The sequence below is a fragment of the Bos javanicus genome, chromosome 28 (genome assembly GCF_032452875.1).
Source record: "Bos javanicus breed banteng chromosome 28, ARS-OSU_banteng_1.0, whole genome shotgun sequence".
NCBI classification, from domain to species: Eukaryota; Metazoa; Chordata; class Mammalia; order Artiodactyla; family Bovidae; genus Bos; species Bos javanicus.
This window is the reverse complement of record NC_083895.1, coordinates 28,551,102-28,568,111: the sequence shown is the minus strand read 5'-3', so window position 1 is coordinate 28,568,111 and position 17,010 is coordinate 28,551,102. Positions and strand designations below refer to the sequence as shown.

The window sequence follows — 17,010 nt, the reverse complement described above, 5'->3', positions numbered from 1 at the left end:
GTCTATGACCACATTTCCTGAGGTTGTTCATTTTCCCTCATCCTCAAAGACAGTTAGAAAAAAACTAACAGAATGAAACTTTAATAACCACAAAATTTTAAAATTTGCCTCATTGTCCCAAATCAGCAGTTTTGTGACTTTGGCAGATTACTTCCCCTGTCTGGTCACCCAAAAATCTATATATGAAACAAGGGGTTACACTTTCTTCTGATTCTTTCATTCTCATAAGGCATAGGGAGAACCCCAGCTTGCTCAGTGTCATGGTCCACGCCTGGGTTGGAAAAGAATTTCCAGACATGAGGCAGAATGAAAGGAGAATAGAGTTTATTAGAGCAAGAGACGCTGTTAGAACAGAGATCTGGCTCAAAGGAGAGCTGATCCCTTTCGTGAACTAGTAGCCAATTTTTATAGCCTTACGACAAAGAAAATTCCTACTGGAAGGGTGGCATTAGGTGATTGGTTAGGATGTTATAGGGTGGATATTTTACCATATTAATATGAGAGTCAGAAAATGGCCAGTTTAGGTCAGAGGATGGGGGCTCATGGCAACAGTTGCTATGGGGCTCAATCAGTTCTGGAGGCTTTTGTCCTGTGGCCTTGGTATGAGGCTGTATACATATGACCTTGGTGTAGAGCTCCACACTGTCACAGGAGAGAGAAGGCCCTGTGGGCTTCCTGGAAGAAGCAAGGCCTGAACCAGCCCTGAACGATGCATAGGGATTAAGAAGAGGGCATGGAGGGAAGAGCGAGTCCAAGTGGGGTCCCAGCATCCTCTGTTCTGTTGAGCTTGGAGATGGACTCATGGAATCTTGTGTCCATCTCAGGTCAGCCAGGATGCGAGCTGCACAGTCTTCTTGGACAGCAGGTCCCAATTGTCCAGCCTAAAGGACAGGAGAGACTCTAGGGATTTCTGGACCTCACGGACTGATGCAGTAACAACGCAGGACCTCTACTGCCTTCCTCTGTTCCCCTTCAAGAGAGTGAAACTCCTGTCTTTGGAAGTAGGTAAAAAGAGATTGACACCTATGAGCAGGGATCCTGTCCCCAGGAAGGGAGTGGAACCAGGTGGCACCAAACACTGTGACTTTCTGGTTCTAATAAGTGAGATTTTGGCACCAATATCACCTCATTATGCTCTGATTTGGAAGCTGAAGAGATTCATTCATTGACTCACAAACCAGTTGACCAGATGGATCCCTGCTTGGTGCTGGGCACTGTGCTGGATGCCAGACATTCAACAGTGAGCAGATAGTAATGTCTCCTGGAGCTGACACTCTAGGGGGAGACAGGAACTAGAGAAATGATCACTAAATAAATAAACAGATATGTACAAATTTGGACAAGGGCTCTAAAGAAGTACAAGAGCTCTAAGAACAGGAAATGTTTCAACCTTTGGACGTGGCTGGGGAGAAAGTTTGCCAGAAGAAGTGACGTTTGTGATGAGATATAAAAAATCAAGGGCTTCCCTGGTGGCTTGGTAGTAAAGAACCCACCTGCCAATGCAGGAGACACAAGTCTGATCCCCAAGTCAGGAAGATCCTCTGGAGAAGGAAATGACAACCTGCTCCAGTGTTCTTGGCTGGGAAATCCCGTGGGCAAAGGAGCCTGGTGCAGTTGCAAAGTCCATGGGGTTGCAAAGAGTCAGATACAACTTATGACTAAACAAAAACAATCAGAGGTAAGCAGATGAAATTAGGCGAGAAGGGAAAGGCATTCCAGGCAGAAAGTGCAAGTCGCTCAGTCGTGTCCGACTCTTTGTGACCCAATGGACTGTCCATAGAATTCTCTAGGCCAGAATATTGGATTGGGTAGCCTTTCCCTTCTCCAGGGAATCTTCCCAACTCAGGGATCAAACTGAGGTCTCCCACACTGCAGGCGGATTCTTTACCAGCTGAGCCACAAGGGAAGCCTGAGAATATTGGAGTGGGTAACCTATCCATTCTGCAGGGGGTCTTCCCAACCCAGGAATCAAACCAGGGTCTCCAGCATTGCAGGTGGATTCTTTACCAACTGAGCTATCAGGGAAGCCCCCATTCCAGGCAGAGGGAACAACATATAAAAGGCCCCATGGCGGAAAGGAACATGGAACCACTGAGGCCCTCCCAAGCCAGTGGCTGGTGCACAGAGCACGAAGGGAGAGAGGAAGTGCGTGTGTTGAGAGGCTGCCAGGGTCTACGGGGAGGTTGTCATGAGAGGGCTGTAAGCAGGGACAGGCACCCTGACCAGCCAAGCTCAGGGCAGAAAAAGGATGGGAGGACAGGAGATTGGGGAGCAGAGGCTGGGAGCATATCTGTGGTTCTCCCTGGCTCAGCTGGGCAGCCAGGCGGTTGAGTCTGAGCAGGTACCACTGTGGGGCCTTGCCTCCTACTCCTTCCTAGAGACCCAAGGAGACCCTGGTGCCTCAACATGCAGGCGGGGGACTGAGGGTGTGTGGAGGAGAGAGCCAGCCTTTGCTATCCTCATCACAGCTTGTGACAGGCAGTCAGGGGCAGGCCAGGGCCCCCAACATGGGCCGACTGTCATTCTGTTGTCACATGGGGACCTTTCACATAGAATAAGATTTCTACTGACCTCGGCCAGACAGTACACACACACACACACACACACACACACACACACACACACACACTTGCTTGCTTCTCTTGTTTGCACACGCAAAGGGAGCTTTTGGAAAATTGTCACTGGAGGCCATGGCTGACTTTTCATCCCAGTTCAAGTGAAAAAACAATCCTCCACCACTACGTGCTGAGTTCTGACCTGAGGGAGAGATGCACGGGTAGAGAGATTCAGGAGCCTAGAAAATGTCCAGCGCTCCGAGCTGGTACTTCCACCAAAGTTCTTAACCCTCACTATGACTCCGCCAGGATTAGGTGTCTTGGTGTGGCAGATGGGAAAACTGAGGCCTGCGGATGGGCGGACACAACTTGCCCAAGGCCACACTGCCAGAAGGTGGAGAAGATGGCTTTAGCCCACGCCTGTCAACTGTGCCGTCCAGGGCTCACTTAGATTAAGCCCAGCCGCTGACGGGAACTCACAGGAAAGGACTACGGGACTGGAATTACATGAGACAGAGAGAGCAGATAGCTGGTTTGGGAGTGAAAACCCTGGGCAGAGAATGGACAGAGCTGGGCTCCCTCCCTGACTGACACCCTGGCCTTGGCTAATCAGTCACACAGCAGCTCTCTGCCTCGGTTTACCCATTTGCGCATCAGGACCCACAAGGAGGGGTGAGGATCACAGAGGGAGTGCATTTCCAATGAAAACAAAAGCCTGGTACAAAGCGGTAGATGGTATTGTCAGCGTCATTATTCCTGTCATTAATAATAATGCCTGTAATAAATCGCCAGGCTGCCAGACCACGTGCTAAATAAAACGGTGGCCACTAATTTCCCCTCACACTTGTCTGGTGCTCTGGGCTCCTCCAGGCTTCTCCCATCCATCATCCCTCTTTAATCATCCCACAGCCCGCCCTCTGAAGGAGGCCTGGGGTAGGGGCTCCAGGAGCCCAGGCCTCGGGGATCAGCCAGTGCCACCCTCTGTAATAGATGGAGACCTGAGGCCAGGGAGGGAGGGACTCACCCAGGATCACCCCAAAAGAGGGAGGAGGAGCTGGGACTTGGGCCAGCTTCCTGATTCTAAATGCAAGCTGCCCACCTCCCACCCCCACCCCCCCACCCCCACCCCCACCCTCACCCTACCCCCACCCCCCACCCCCACCCCCACCCCTCACCCTACCCCCACCCCAGTCCATCCAAAAGAATCAGCTCACTGTGCAGGCCTCCCTCCAATCACTCTTACTTCTCCTCTCCCCACTTCCTCCATTCCCATTCACACTTTGTTAGTGTCCATCCCTGAATTTGGCATTCCCCACACAGACATAACCCCCACACACACATAGTCCCTCCCCCACAGGCTGCCCTGTGGGAGGCTTTCAGTGGTTTCCCAAAGCCCAAACTCTTAAGCCTTCGTGATCCGTGATCAGACCCTAACTGGTAACCACTGTGCTCCACCCAGACCCAGCTCCCCAGCCAGAGGAGAACAATCCATTTTCTCCAAGTTCGCTGTTTACCTGCCTCCACACCTTTCCCTTCAAGTCCCCTGCCTGGAAGCCAGCCCCCCCATCTCTGTGGGGTAAAATTTTCCCAAGCCTTCCAACTCCCCTTCCTCCAGAATTGCCCATTTCCTGACACAGATCTCCACATAGACGGTGGCCCTTGCGTTGGGAACCCCCAGAGTTCTTGTTTTTTCCTCTCTGCTGGCTTTTGCTGAATGTGTCTGCTTTCCACCCCCCGCCCTCTACATACGCCCCCTCCACCAGACTGAGAACTTTCTGAGAGAAGAGTTTCATCTAGTCCAAGGAGTCTCATTCAGGAACTCACACACCAAAGGGCTCAACAACTATCTGTTGCATCAAAACTGCATCCAGTAATGCCCATGCCCAGCAGTGTCACTCCTAGGCACACACCTAGCAGAAATGCGTGCGTACAGTCTCCAGAATCTATGTCCTTGTATGTTCCAAGCAATCGTATGCAATAGCCTAAAACTGGAAACAGGTCATGTATCCATGAACAGAGAGTGCGTACTTTGTAGAATAGTATATAGTAGGGAAGATGAATTAAATACTGCCATAGACATCGGGCACATGTGAGTCTCACAGACATGATGCTGGGAAAGAGGAGATACATAGATGAGAACACATTGTACGATTCCAGTTACGTAAAGTTCTATATCAGACTAAACTAAGAGGACAGAAGCCACTACTCTGGCCACAAAGTGAGCCACTTCGTGGGGAAAGAAATGTCAAGGAAGAGGCAGAAGGGGAAATTTGGGGGTGGTGGAAACGAACACTTTCTTCAACTGTGTGGTGGCTTTTAAAAATTGATTAAATGATGTCAAGCAAATTACCTGACCTCTGAGGCTTTTGTTTTTCCAATTGTTAAAGAGACACAGTGCCGACCCCAGCTTCCTCCAGCTAGCCTAATGCTGTGTGAGAATGCCTTGGGACTAGGAATGGGGAGTCTCCCTAAACCTGAGAAAGGTCCTGGAAAACCTCCATCATTCCATGGACCTGAGACCCTCAGAGGGCTCCCAACACAAACCAGTCAAACTTGAAATTGTTTGTTCCATGCAGGCACCGGGTATATTTCCATCCGGGCCCAGATGAGCAGATGTTTGCCTGCCAAATGACCTGGTGGTGGAAATACAGCACAGCTCCTCCCACTCTCTGGTTCAGGGGTATGCTGATGTTTTAACATCCTGCAGTCAGAGGGAGGGGATGGAAATGCCCTGATTTGTAGAGTCTGCCAACTTCCGTGGTGTAAATACTCCCACCATGGCTGATTTCAAGCTGCCAACATGACACTGGACAGGCATGGTAAAGACATAGGCAGGGCTGGTTCTGTGCTGGGCACCATGTAAGGCATTGTACACGTGTGATTCCATCTACGACTCGCCACAGTGCCACGACACAGCTACTACTAGCCCCAGGTTACAGACACAGAGACTGCAGTGCAGAGTGGTGAGTGCTTGCCTGAGGCCCCACCACTGAGAAGGGCAGGCCTACTTTCTAAGAAGAGCGGGGATTCTTATCGCTGCCCCCACCACCCTCCAGAGCCTGGGCTCTCCCCCTGCATCAGGCTGGCTCACCCGGTTGCCTCCTTGCCAAGGCTGCTGTCCCAGGGGTCTGGGACCCGGTTCCTCTAGGGCCACTTTCCCTCAAGCTTACTCTCCGCCTCCCAGCTCCAGGATTTTGCTCTCCTGGAAAGAGGTTTGGAAACCAGGAGGGGCCATCCCTGAGAGTCTCTGATTGTGACCCCTCTCAATTAGCCCTGCCCCCAAGTAGTACCCCTGAGGAGCCCCCGCCCATCCTTAATCCCCCGGTGACCAACCTGGTTAGTTCCGGCCCCTGCACTCACACCTCGAGTGGACCACAGGTCACAGGCCTGTTCTGCCTCCTTCTCCTCTCACCCTAGAGCCCCAGGGAGGGGAGCTGTGAGAGCCTGAGAACTATCAGAGCTCAGTGCTGAGAGCTGAATGCATCTCCTGGGGAAATTCCCAGGCTCTCAAGAATTCCTAGAGAGCCACTGCCCCCAGAAGCTGAAACTTGGTTCCAGTTGCAAGCAACAAAGAAAATACTCACCGACAGGGTAGTCAACTCACTCAGCTTACCTGCCTAGTCCTGGATCTGGGGCCGGTCGCCTGAGAAAAGTATTCTCGGGTTGCAGAAGGAAACAGGCCAAGGGCTGACTATGAGCTCCCCTCCTGCCTTGTCTCCATGGCCTCACCGCCTGAATCCAAACCCCTTCCCGCCAAGCGGGGGCCAGGGAGGCGGGACGTGTTGAGGGTGCTTAAGGGGCAAAGCCAGGTTTAGACCCCCAGGAGTTCTGTGCTTCTAAACCAGGGCACCAACCAATCAGTGGGTGCACACAGCTGATTGTAAAATAAAAATGGCATCCCTCATTTGGGTGGTGTTTTAACCTTATCAGTGTGAAAAGCAACAACAGCCATAGCCACACTTTACAAGTCCTACTGTGAGCCCGGCGCTTCCCAGACTTCTAGTCATAGCTACTAATCCTCACAGCCTGCAGGGTGGCTATTCAGTGCCATTTGGCCGAAGAGGAGCCTGAGGTGCAGAGGGTCAGGTCCCAGCATCGGGAAAGAGTACCTGCTTATGTTCCTTGATGGTTTCGGCTGTGCCCACAGGCAACCCTGGCCTTTGCCCAGCTACTCGCAGGAACCTTGAGAGAGGCAGAGGGGAGACTGAGTCACCGGCCCAGGGTCTCCCAGCAGTCCCGGAGCAGAGCCAAGACCGCTACCTCAGCTTCCTGAACCTCAAGAATGACCTCTCTGCCCACACACAGGAGTGGGTGGAGTTTAGCTGTTCGTATGGAGACTTGACCTTCATTACAGAATCCCAGCGTTTAAAAAGAAACCAGCATAATCTCAGGGCTGGCTTCACAAGGCAATTGCTTCGGGAATCACTCAGTGGGACTGCATCTCACAGGAGCACGGGGCTCTTGAGCACTCAAAGCCCCTTTTCATGCATTGTTAAGTCTGATCCAACAACCAGCAAGCCAGCGATTGTTTCCTCATTTTACCCATCGGGAGCCTGAGGCTCTGAATGGTGATATGTGGTCCTCTGGACATGAAGCATCTCACACGCAGCCCTAAGAAAAGGCATATTTGCAGGCAGCCAGAGGACGACTGCCACAGGGCTGCGTGCATCTGAATGCCCTTAGTCCAAAAGGCACTAATGAGCTGGAGGGAAGGGCGGGGACTTGGACACAACTGGGCCCTCCAGGTCAGGGCTGATGCCAGCACCTGAATGGACTGTGGTGTGCAGGGAGCCCCAGGAAGCTGTGGCTGGGAGGCCACCGCCAGGCTTCTCTCCCAGTGCACTAATTGGAGCTTAGCTGGGTCAGAGGGGCCACGGGGCCCAACCAGAGCTGGTGTTTGGAGCCAGGCAGGGGGCAAACAGCCTTTGTCTCGCCTTTAGGCCCTTTGTCTCTGACCTCAGAGCAGAGGCCTGCACGAGGTTGCCCCTGGGGGCCTGGAATCTGAGCTAATGAGGCAACTTCTGGGCCCCACTAGCCCACTGTGAATAGTGTGCCGAGGTGACAGGTGCAAACCAGGACTGTCCCAACAAAACGAGAGGCACAGTCATCCGCCTGTACAGTCAGCATCGTCCCCATTTAAAAGACCAGCCAAGGGTCAGAGAGATTGCCACTTGCCCAGAGACACAGAGGGTCAGCCAGAAATGGGACATGAACCCAAATCAGATCTGATTCCAATTTTGTTCCTGCCCCTGGCAGACCCTCAGCCCCCACTTGCATAGTAATATCTCTCATTGATCACCACTCACCCCAGGCCACTGTGTGAGCACTTTACATTCATTATCTCATTAAATTCTCATAACCAGCTTAAGAAGTGGGTCACCAAGCATCCCTTTAAAGATGGGGAAATGGGGCAGAGAAGGGCTAAGTAATTCGCCTAGAGTCACACAGCTTGGAATGTTAGAGTGCAGAGGACAAACCCAGACAGTGCTAGAGGTACGTGAAGGAGGCTGATGTGGGAGCCCCAGAACCAGGCTGCCTGGGAAACAAGCTACTGTGAAGCACAGTGGGGGCAGGGGAAGAGCGGGTGGCACGTGGAAAAGAGGTAATCTTGGAGGACTTTCTAAAGGAGGCAGCCACCATCTAAATCAGGAGGGGCTGGTTTGGAAGACCACAGCACAACATCCAAGCTCAGCCACCTCTCTCCTCTCAGCACTCCTAGGCCCCCAGAAGCTCACAGGAAAATGCATGTTCCAGGTTTGACATCCAAACCCGGAGGGTCGAGAGCTTGTGTTTCCACAGCAACCGTGTCCTTAACAGGATCCGATAAAGACATTATTTGGCTGCAGGAAGCACACACGATCTTCTGATTACCACCGAAGTTATCGAGACTCAGCCCTCTCCAAGGGGCCCCACCCCTCCTTAGGAAAACGGACGCTGCTCCCCCCCAAAAGTGGGAGGATGATAAGGGAGGAAGAGTCCTCACACAAGAGAGGGAGAAATAGGTTGGGGAAAGATCAATGTTTGCCTTAATGGAGTTGCCTGTTCAGCGTTTCTCCTCTTTTATAGATTGAGATAGCATGCTCGTCAGGGATATCTTCATTTCCCAGAGCAAAGAAATTAATTATACACTAATGGTGCAATTCAGAAATTAATTTGTACTACCGTCTAAAATATGTCATTATTAATCAATTGACAGTGTGGAGCTGGCAGGGAGAGGTGTCCGTTAGGGTCTGGGGTGCCCTGGCTGACCTGGAGCTAGACTCACAGGCTGGCGTTGGAGGTTGCAGGTCAGAAAGGCAGGCCTGGGTGTGGTGTAGGAAGAGCACTCAGCCAGGACAGAGGGTGGCTCTGGGCAAGTCCTCGGGGTTTCAGGTCTCCAGTCTGCATACCAGGAGGGTAGGACTCAAGCAGTACTTCTCAGACCTCTCATAGCTGCAGAGCTTCTTCAGTATAACAGTAAGCAGAACCCAGCACCCAAGACACACGGGCTGGGGCCCAAGCCCCTCAGCCCCTGGTTATGGTCCCCAAGCTCTGTTGAGCACAGTTTGAAAGCCCTGAGGGGAGGGGAGGGCAGAGCTGAGTTCTGGGCCTCCCACGCCTGCCTCAGCCCATGTGTCTTGGAAGGCTGGTTCTATGGGGTGGGAGCCTCAGGGTTTGCATCCTTCAGGGAGGCATCCCTGGATCTGTCATGCTCACGACTGTACCTTCAATGTCTGGGACAGGGCCCGGCACACAGTAGGTGCTCAATACGTGTTTGTTATGTGAATAATGGTTTGGCTAAAGTACCCAGCTGAGAGAGGAGAGCCACCTTGGGACGCAGAGATAGTGGCTCCAGCGCCCGTAATCTTACCCGTCACCACCCTTCTCCCAACAATACTGGTTAATATCAACTGTTTCTCATACTTGTGCTGTGCTCAGTCACTAAGATGTGTCCAATTCTTTGCGACCCCATGGACTGTAGCCCACGAGGCTCCTCTGTCCATGGGAATTCTCCAGGCAAGAATCCTGGAGTGGGTTGTCATACCCTCCTCCAGGGGATCTTCCCAACCCAGGGATCGAACCCAGGTCTCCTGCACTGCAGGCAGATTCTTTACTGTCTGAGCCACCAGGGAAGCCCTGTCTCATGCTTACCAGTCACCAACAGGATTTACTCCTCTTCTGTGGCTTGATCTATGGTGGTGGGCAGCGTGCACATCATTATTCCCATTTAGGAGATAAGGAAGTGAGGCTCCAAGAGGCCAAACTAGCACAAGGGCGGCCAGCCGGGGTGCAGGCGAGGGAGCACTGGCATGACAGGGCAGGAGTCCCACTCAGCCCACCTCCCACTGAAGGGAAAGGCCAGAGGATTCAGCCTGCATGCAGAACAATTCACTAGTCTGGTGGTGCTCCAGAAGAACCACAGGGACATGTGGGACCTGAGAATTAAAAGGAGCAACCACATCATTTTTCAGAGGGGGAAATTGAGTCCCAAAGAGAGGAAGACTTGATAAAGACCTCCCAGCAAAGGAACGCAGGGAATCCCTGGCGATTTACCTGCTGAGGACGGTGCCTCCCTGTCCTTGGTGACTCAGGTATTGGTCTCACTAGAACCCGGAGGCTGGACAGGATGACCCTCAGCGCTGTAAGGCTGGAAGATGAGTGAGTCAGAAGTGAACAGTAAGTGAACTGGCCGGGAAATAGCAGAATCAAAGATGCTTTCCCAGGTGATCTGTGGGCTTCGTGAGAAGCAGTGAAAAGAGCTTCATGATGGAGGAGCTGCTTCCCCTGCCCTAGCCTCAACCCTGCAAGTGGGAAAGAGCCTTCTTGTGCTCTTTTAATAAATCAACATTTATTGAGAATCTACCAGCCATCTCCCACTTGACATTCTGCTAGTCTTCAGCACTATCCCATTCATGGGGGAAGAAACTGAAGCCCTGAGAGTGAAGAGACTCCTCAGAGTCACCCAGTCTGGTGCAGGGCCCAGGATGCCTGGGAAGCAAGGGAGCTGTGGAGCAGGTGTGAAGAGGAATGGGGAGGAGAAGGAAAATGTTCAGCGTGGTTTCCCTGGAGACGCTGACTGCCCATAGCCACTCTCACCCAAGACAAATAATAATTATAATCCACAACATCGACAGACACTTGAAGTGGCTCTCCATCTCCAGGGCAGGGGGAGGGACCAGGCAGTCTGCTCAGGCTTTGGAGCCAGCAGTGCTGTGTCCTGGCCTTAACTCTGCCCACTGTGGGACGTTGGACAAATGGCCCCCCTGTCTCCTCATCAGTAAAGTGAGTTAAGTCCCTCAGGTTTGGCATTGGGTTGGTTCGGGTAGAGGTGGGTGGGTTTGAGAATAAAAGATATGTGTGTACTTTGTCGCTCAGTAGTGTCCGACTCTTTGCAACCCCATGGACCGTAGGCAGATTCTTTACCACCTGAGCCACCAGGGAAGCCCATGAATACTGGAGTGGGTAGCCTATCCCTTCTCCAGGGGATCGTCCCAACTGAGGAATCGAACCAAGGTCTCCTGTGCTGCAGGCAGATTCTTTACCAGCTGAGCTACCAGGGAAGTGTACAGGTATGGGTACGGGTTAGTCTCTCAGCCCTGCCCAACTCTTTGCAATCCCATGGACTGCAGCCCGCCAGGCTCCTCTGTCCATGGACTGCAGCCCACCAGGCTCCTCTATCCATGGGATTTTCCAGGCAAGAATGTTGGAGTGGGTTGCCATTTCCTTCTCCAAGGGATATTCCTGGCCCAGGGATGGAACCTGGGTCTCCTGCACTGCAGGCAGATTCTTTACCGTCTGAGCTACAAGGGAAGCCAGCATAGTTAAGCTATTAATACAATGAATGCCACTGGAAGGCGGTAAGATTGTTGGGTTGGGTTGAGTTTGGACTGAATTGGACAGGAGAGCTGACCCTGAGGGAGAAGTCTTGGGGGCTCAGTTGATGCTCATGGACCCATAGCAACACACATGCCTGGTTCCCTGTTCCTTCCTCAGTGCTTATTACAATAGAACTAGGCTCAACCCCAGAGAAAGTAAGACATGCTTAAATGTGTATTGCTCCAGCTGCCTTAGGAAACCTCTCAGTAATCCTCCCAGAGAAGCCCCCTTTTAAACTGCACAAGGCTTGGCTCCTCTCTCCGTCCAGTCATGTCCCCCCTGCTTCCTAAGGTCCCCCTTAGGGATCTTCTTAAGGTCTGCCTTAAGCAATCACACCTGGCAGCTAAGGGGCCAATACGTGCGTGCTAAATCACTTCAGTCATGTCTGACTCTTTGTGACCCCACGGACTGTAGCCCGCCAGGCTCCTCTGTCCATGGATTCTCCAGGCAAAAACACTGGAGTGGGTTGCCATGCCCTCCTCCAAGGGATCTTCCCAACCCAGGGATTGAACCTGTGTCTCCTGTGGCTCCTGCATTGCAGGCAGAATCTTTACCACTGAGCCACGAGGGAAGGCCTAAGGGACCAATAGCAGAGAGTTTACCCAAGGGTGGGGGGTACTAGGTATTTCAGGGACGTTGGGGCTGGGAGAGGACAACAATAAGATAAGTGTGTGAAAACCATTATGGGCTGAGGCATTCTCTCTTCTGTGTGTTCCAACACATACCTGTCCTAGGGGGCAAGTATTTAGAACCTTGGGGAAATGTACCTAATCCATTCGTTAGCTCCTTTTGCATCTGGTCCTACTCATGACAATGTTGCCTTTCCAGAGAAGCCTTCTGAACATGATGCTCTAAAGCCAAAATATGAGCTCTCTAGGGATCTCTGTCTCCTTGGTAGTGTAGGGAAGGGGGGATACATTTTGAAAATTCAAGGACTTTTCATTCACATCAAGCCACAAAATGAAGGGGACTATTCACTTCCTCTAAGTCAAAGCCAGTCTCAAGTTTGGAGATGTGCCCCCAACATCATGCCATGGTTATGAGAAGTTACCCCAGGGAAGGGATCTCTCTAGAACCCACTTCCTTCATATGTACCACGTAACTTCTCTGCGTGGCTAGCATGGGCTTTCTCACAACATGGCAGTCTCGGCATATTCAAAGTGCTTACATGGCAGCTCATGAAACCAAGGTAGGAGTTGCCAGTGCTTTTAAAGGCTTAGCCTGGATCTGGCACAGCTTCACTTCTGCTGCTGTTTACAGTCAAAGCAGTCACAGGCCAGTCAGGATTCAAGGAAAGAAGACACAGATCCACTGCTGAGTGGGAAGAGGGTCTAAGACGCTGTGGTCTTATTTACCCCACCGTAGGTGTATTAGTTTTCTATTGCTGCTATAACAAATTATCACATGTTTAGTGACTTAAAATTCACAGCCATCCATTAGGTCAGAAGCCTAGGCACAGCATGGCTCAGCTGGTTCTTTGTGATTCAGAAAATTAAGGTTTTCTCAAGGATCTGGGGATAAAAACCCGCTTTGAAGCTCATTCAGGTTGTGGGCAGAGTTCAGTTCCATGGAGTGGTAGGGTTGAGTTTCCTGTTCCTTTGTCAGCTATTTCCACCTTCTACAGGCTTCCTGCACCCTTTGGTTCACAGTCTCCTTCCCCCATCTTGAAGCCCACAATGGAGACTCAAATTCTTCTCAAGGTTTGCATCTCCCTGGCCTCCCCTTCCGATTCATCTCCCCCACTGACTCTTCTGATTTCAAGGGCTCCTGTGATTATGCAGCGTCCATCCACATAATCCAGGTTAGCCTCTCTATTTTAAGGTAAGCTCATTAATAACTTTAATTCCAGCTGCAAAATCCTTTCACACCAGGAAGTGGATCTGTATTTAATTGAATAGCCAGAAATAGGAAACTTGGGGGAATATCTTCAGAATTCTGCCAGCTCAGATCATCATCCTTTCCTAGAAAGGATGAAGAGTAGTACACTGAGCTCTGTACAGCAGTAAGATCTAGAGGGACACAGAGAAAGATGTGTCCCTGGCAGGAGGTGCAATACAGGCAAACACCTCCAGACAAGACTGTCAGCACACGCTGGGGAAAAGTTCACCCAGTAGGATGTTGTCAGGGGGTCTGAGGAGGCAGTGGAGGGCGGGACATGGTCCCCAAAGGGGTCCACACTGAAAAATCAGAACTGCAGAAGGAACCACACTTTGGTTCAGAGGTAATTAACTGGGATCTCAAGCACCCCTCTGGAAGTGGTAAAGGCACACAGTGGTATTCAGAATGCCCTAAAATTTGAAAAATACTATCTATACATGGATACATGCATTTTCTTTCTAGACAGAAGCTTTTATCATATTCTCCAAGGAGTCCAAGACCTACAAAAGATAAAGACCATTGATCGTTTATTTTTTCATTCTACTCATTCTTATCAGAACCCATCTATGAGCCAGGCTCTGTGCTGGGCACTGGAGAAGCCAATACAAACAAGAAAGTCTCAGTTCTCACCCTTCATGGATTTACAGTCACGTGGGTTATGGACAAGTGATTGGACATTGACAACTCAGAATGACGTGGGCTGAGACAGGCAAGCACAGAGCATCCTGGGAACATGTGTAAGACATGCAAAACTCAGGCTCAGAGGTTAGCCAGGGCTTTCTGGAGGAAGTGACACCTGAAGAAGTCAACCAAGGTAGCAGGTGGAAGGCATCAGAAGAGGATTCCAGGCAAAGGGGTCTCAAAAGCCTAGAGATGCCAAAAATATAGTGTGCATGCCTGCCGAGTCACTTCAACTATGTCTGACTGTGCAACCCTGTGGACTGCAGCCCACCAGACTCCTCTGTCAGTGGGATTCTCCAGGCAAGAATACTGGAGTGGGTTGCCATTTCCTTCTCCAGGGGATCTTCCTGACCCAGGGATTGAACCCAGGTCTCCTGCATTGCAGGCAGATTCTTTACCGTCTGAGCCACTAGGGACGTCCAAAAAAACGGCACCTTTGTGGAAATGCAGCCGTCCTGCTCTTCTCCTAGGCCATCTTGAGCCCTTCCTCCCACTCCTCTGGATGCAGATAGGTCTTGTCTGCGTGCACTTCCGTTTTGTCCACCCTCACCTCTAAGGCTGGCAGATTAAGAAACGTGGCGCATTGCACTTGTGCTACGTGACTTTGGGCAAGTCGGTAACCCTCTCTGGGCCTCAGTTCCCACCAGTTGAATAAGGCAGTCAGAAAGTTCTTGAAAACCCTGGAGCTCAATCTACGACCCTGTCTGTCCTGTTTGGGGAACATCCTTACTCTATTCAAATCTCACCCAAACAACAGAGCAAAGAGAGCTGGACCTGCAGGGGGAGAGGGGAGACAGGCTGTGACCTGGTGTGCTGGGGGAGGTGAGAGAGGGAGCCTGCTCCCCACCTTCCAGCACAAGCCCGCCACTAATGAGGCCTGTCTTTGGAGTAATTAGCCTCAATCACAGCGCGGTGCATTAGGCAGACACGGCCTTGGTGCGGTTGTGACTCCCAGGACACAGGGACCCAGGGCTTTGAACAGTGCATTACAGCAGGGGATGTGTCCTAATGTTACTTAATTACCCCAGGCAGCCTCAGATGTAATCGAGCCTGGATGGGCTGGCAGGAATGGGTGCAGACGTCCAGAGGAGGCTGATGCGTTTATAATGATGCTACTTTGCAAGACAAATCCGGCCTTAGTGGGCTGACAGTGAGGAGGCCAGGGTCGGGGTGGGAGGGAAGAGGCTGCAGTGGCATCGAAACAAGGGCCACTTCATGCCCCAAACCCTGGGAAATCTTGATCCTAGATTGACTGGATGTCTCCATTCATCTGTCTGAGGCAGCAGGAGTTTGGGGGGATGGGAGGCATCTTTACTTTTCATCCTTCATCCGAGAGGCTGTAGGCCATCAACGTTTCCCTCTTTGTTGTTTCATTTCCAGCCGGTGGTCAGTGATGGATAAAGGAGGATGCACTGGCGGGGAGTAGTCAGTGGACACTTCAGAGAGAGTGGAAGGCAGGGTAGTACCCTCAAGGATGCAGTAGACAAGTTTGAAAGAAAGCCCCAGGGCAGGCAGATGAGCTCTAAAACACAAATCTAGACACTGAGCTTTGAAGGCACACTCTCAGGACAGTGCTCCTGTCAATATGTGTCTCCCCAGAGGCCAGAGAGATCTAGTGATGTGGCCCCTGAAAGGTCCTTGAAAGCAGGGACCGTGTCTGCCTTGCTCACCGTCATTCCCAGCAGCTAGCACAGTGCCTGGCCATAGGAAGTGCTCAATAAGTACATGTCAGTATGAATAAGGAAATGAATGCCACTCACCCACCTGTCCACTTGGGCTAGTTATTTCCCTCAGTGGACCTTGGTGTCCTCATTCAGGAAGTAGAGCTAATGATTCCCAGATCACCTCCTAAGGGCTCCAATGGCACCTGTCAGATTAGCTGATGGCCATCATAGCACTTTGAATATGTGGGACCCCCTAACAGAAGTGACAGAAGCCATCACACGTGGGGCCTGCTCTCTCTCCTATCTCCTCTGCCAAATTCCACAGGCCATACTGACCACCTGGACCAGTGGGAAGAGGAGATCTCAGTAGATAAGACTATGATGAAGCTGCTCTAGGCTTGGAGAGGCCAAGGACTAACTTGTGCTTTTCTCCTTCAGTCCCTCTCTCCCTCTTGGGCTGGTCTTGATCCCCACACACCCAGGAAATTGGGTTTCTGGCACCTTGAGTAGTGATGCTTCCAATAATTTCAGGAATGCCTTCCATGGAAGAGAAAGTTCTTTGAGGAAGTTCTTCCTGAATATTAGTAGAGAGATAATGCCACTCAGGTGGGGGCTTGTTCAGGGGTTAGTTTCAAATGCCAAGTAGAGATGTTACTATAAAAGGCATTTGGGCTAGTGCTTCCCATCGATTGTTAGACAGGCAGGCAGGAGGGACTTGGAAGACAACCTGCCTGCATGGGATCTGATCTAAGACTCAGAGTTTGGGTGGGGGGAGTGGAGGTAGACTGAAGACTTGGGGTCTAGAGCAAGGAGGAAGAGAAGGGGCAGACAAATCATCAAGGCATCCAGTGCTGGGCAAGAAGTTGCGACCGTACCCTCCCACCCACCCTCAACAGGTGAGGACAGGGATACAGTGAAGCATCATCTTCTCTTCTCCCCCTCTGGACCACCTGGGACATTTTTAAGAATCTCTGCCCCCAGCTTGCTGCGTGAATTTAATTCCTGGGCTTGAGCATCTCCACTTGGACAATGAGCGGGCTGGACTATATTGTTGCTCTGTCCCTCCTAACTTTGACATTCATCTGCCAGTCACACAAAGGGGGCTATGGGAGGCACTGGCTCTTCTGGGGATCAGGATCCCTGTCACTGCACCCCAGAACCCACACATCTCCTCCCTTGGGACCCAGCAGTCACTGTGACCTACAATGACTTTGAGGGATGCTGCTCTGTACCCTGCCCAATGGGCCATGTGCCAACACCTGCCTTCTCCCCATGCGCCATCCGTCACTGTCTCTGTGTGTCGCTGGGAAGACAGCTTCATTAGCTCCTCCAGAGCCATCCATCCCCTGGTGCAGAGACAATGAAGCCCTCCCACC

At 51.6% G+C, this 17,010-nt stretch overlaps 1 protein-coding gene across 1 annotated transcript in view; it reads right to left on the bottom strand.

The window, feature by feature from the left end:
* Positions 1–307: 307 nt before the first annotated feature.
* Positions 308–17,010, bottom strand: part of LOC133240449 (uncharacterized) — a 38,616-nt gene continuing 21,913 nt past the window's right edge. Inside the window, exons 3-4 of the mRNA XM_061405254.1 lie at positions 10,089–10,182; positions 308–881 (exon numbers count right to left, since the gene is read on the bottom strand). Of these exons, the coding sequence (XP_061261238.1) occupies positions 432–881; positions 10,089–10,182 (544 nt within the window). The 3' untranslated portion in view covers positions 308–431. The remainder of the gene's footprint in view (positions 882–10,088; positions 10,183–17,010) is intronic.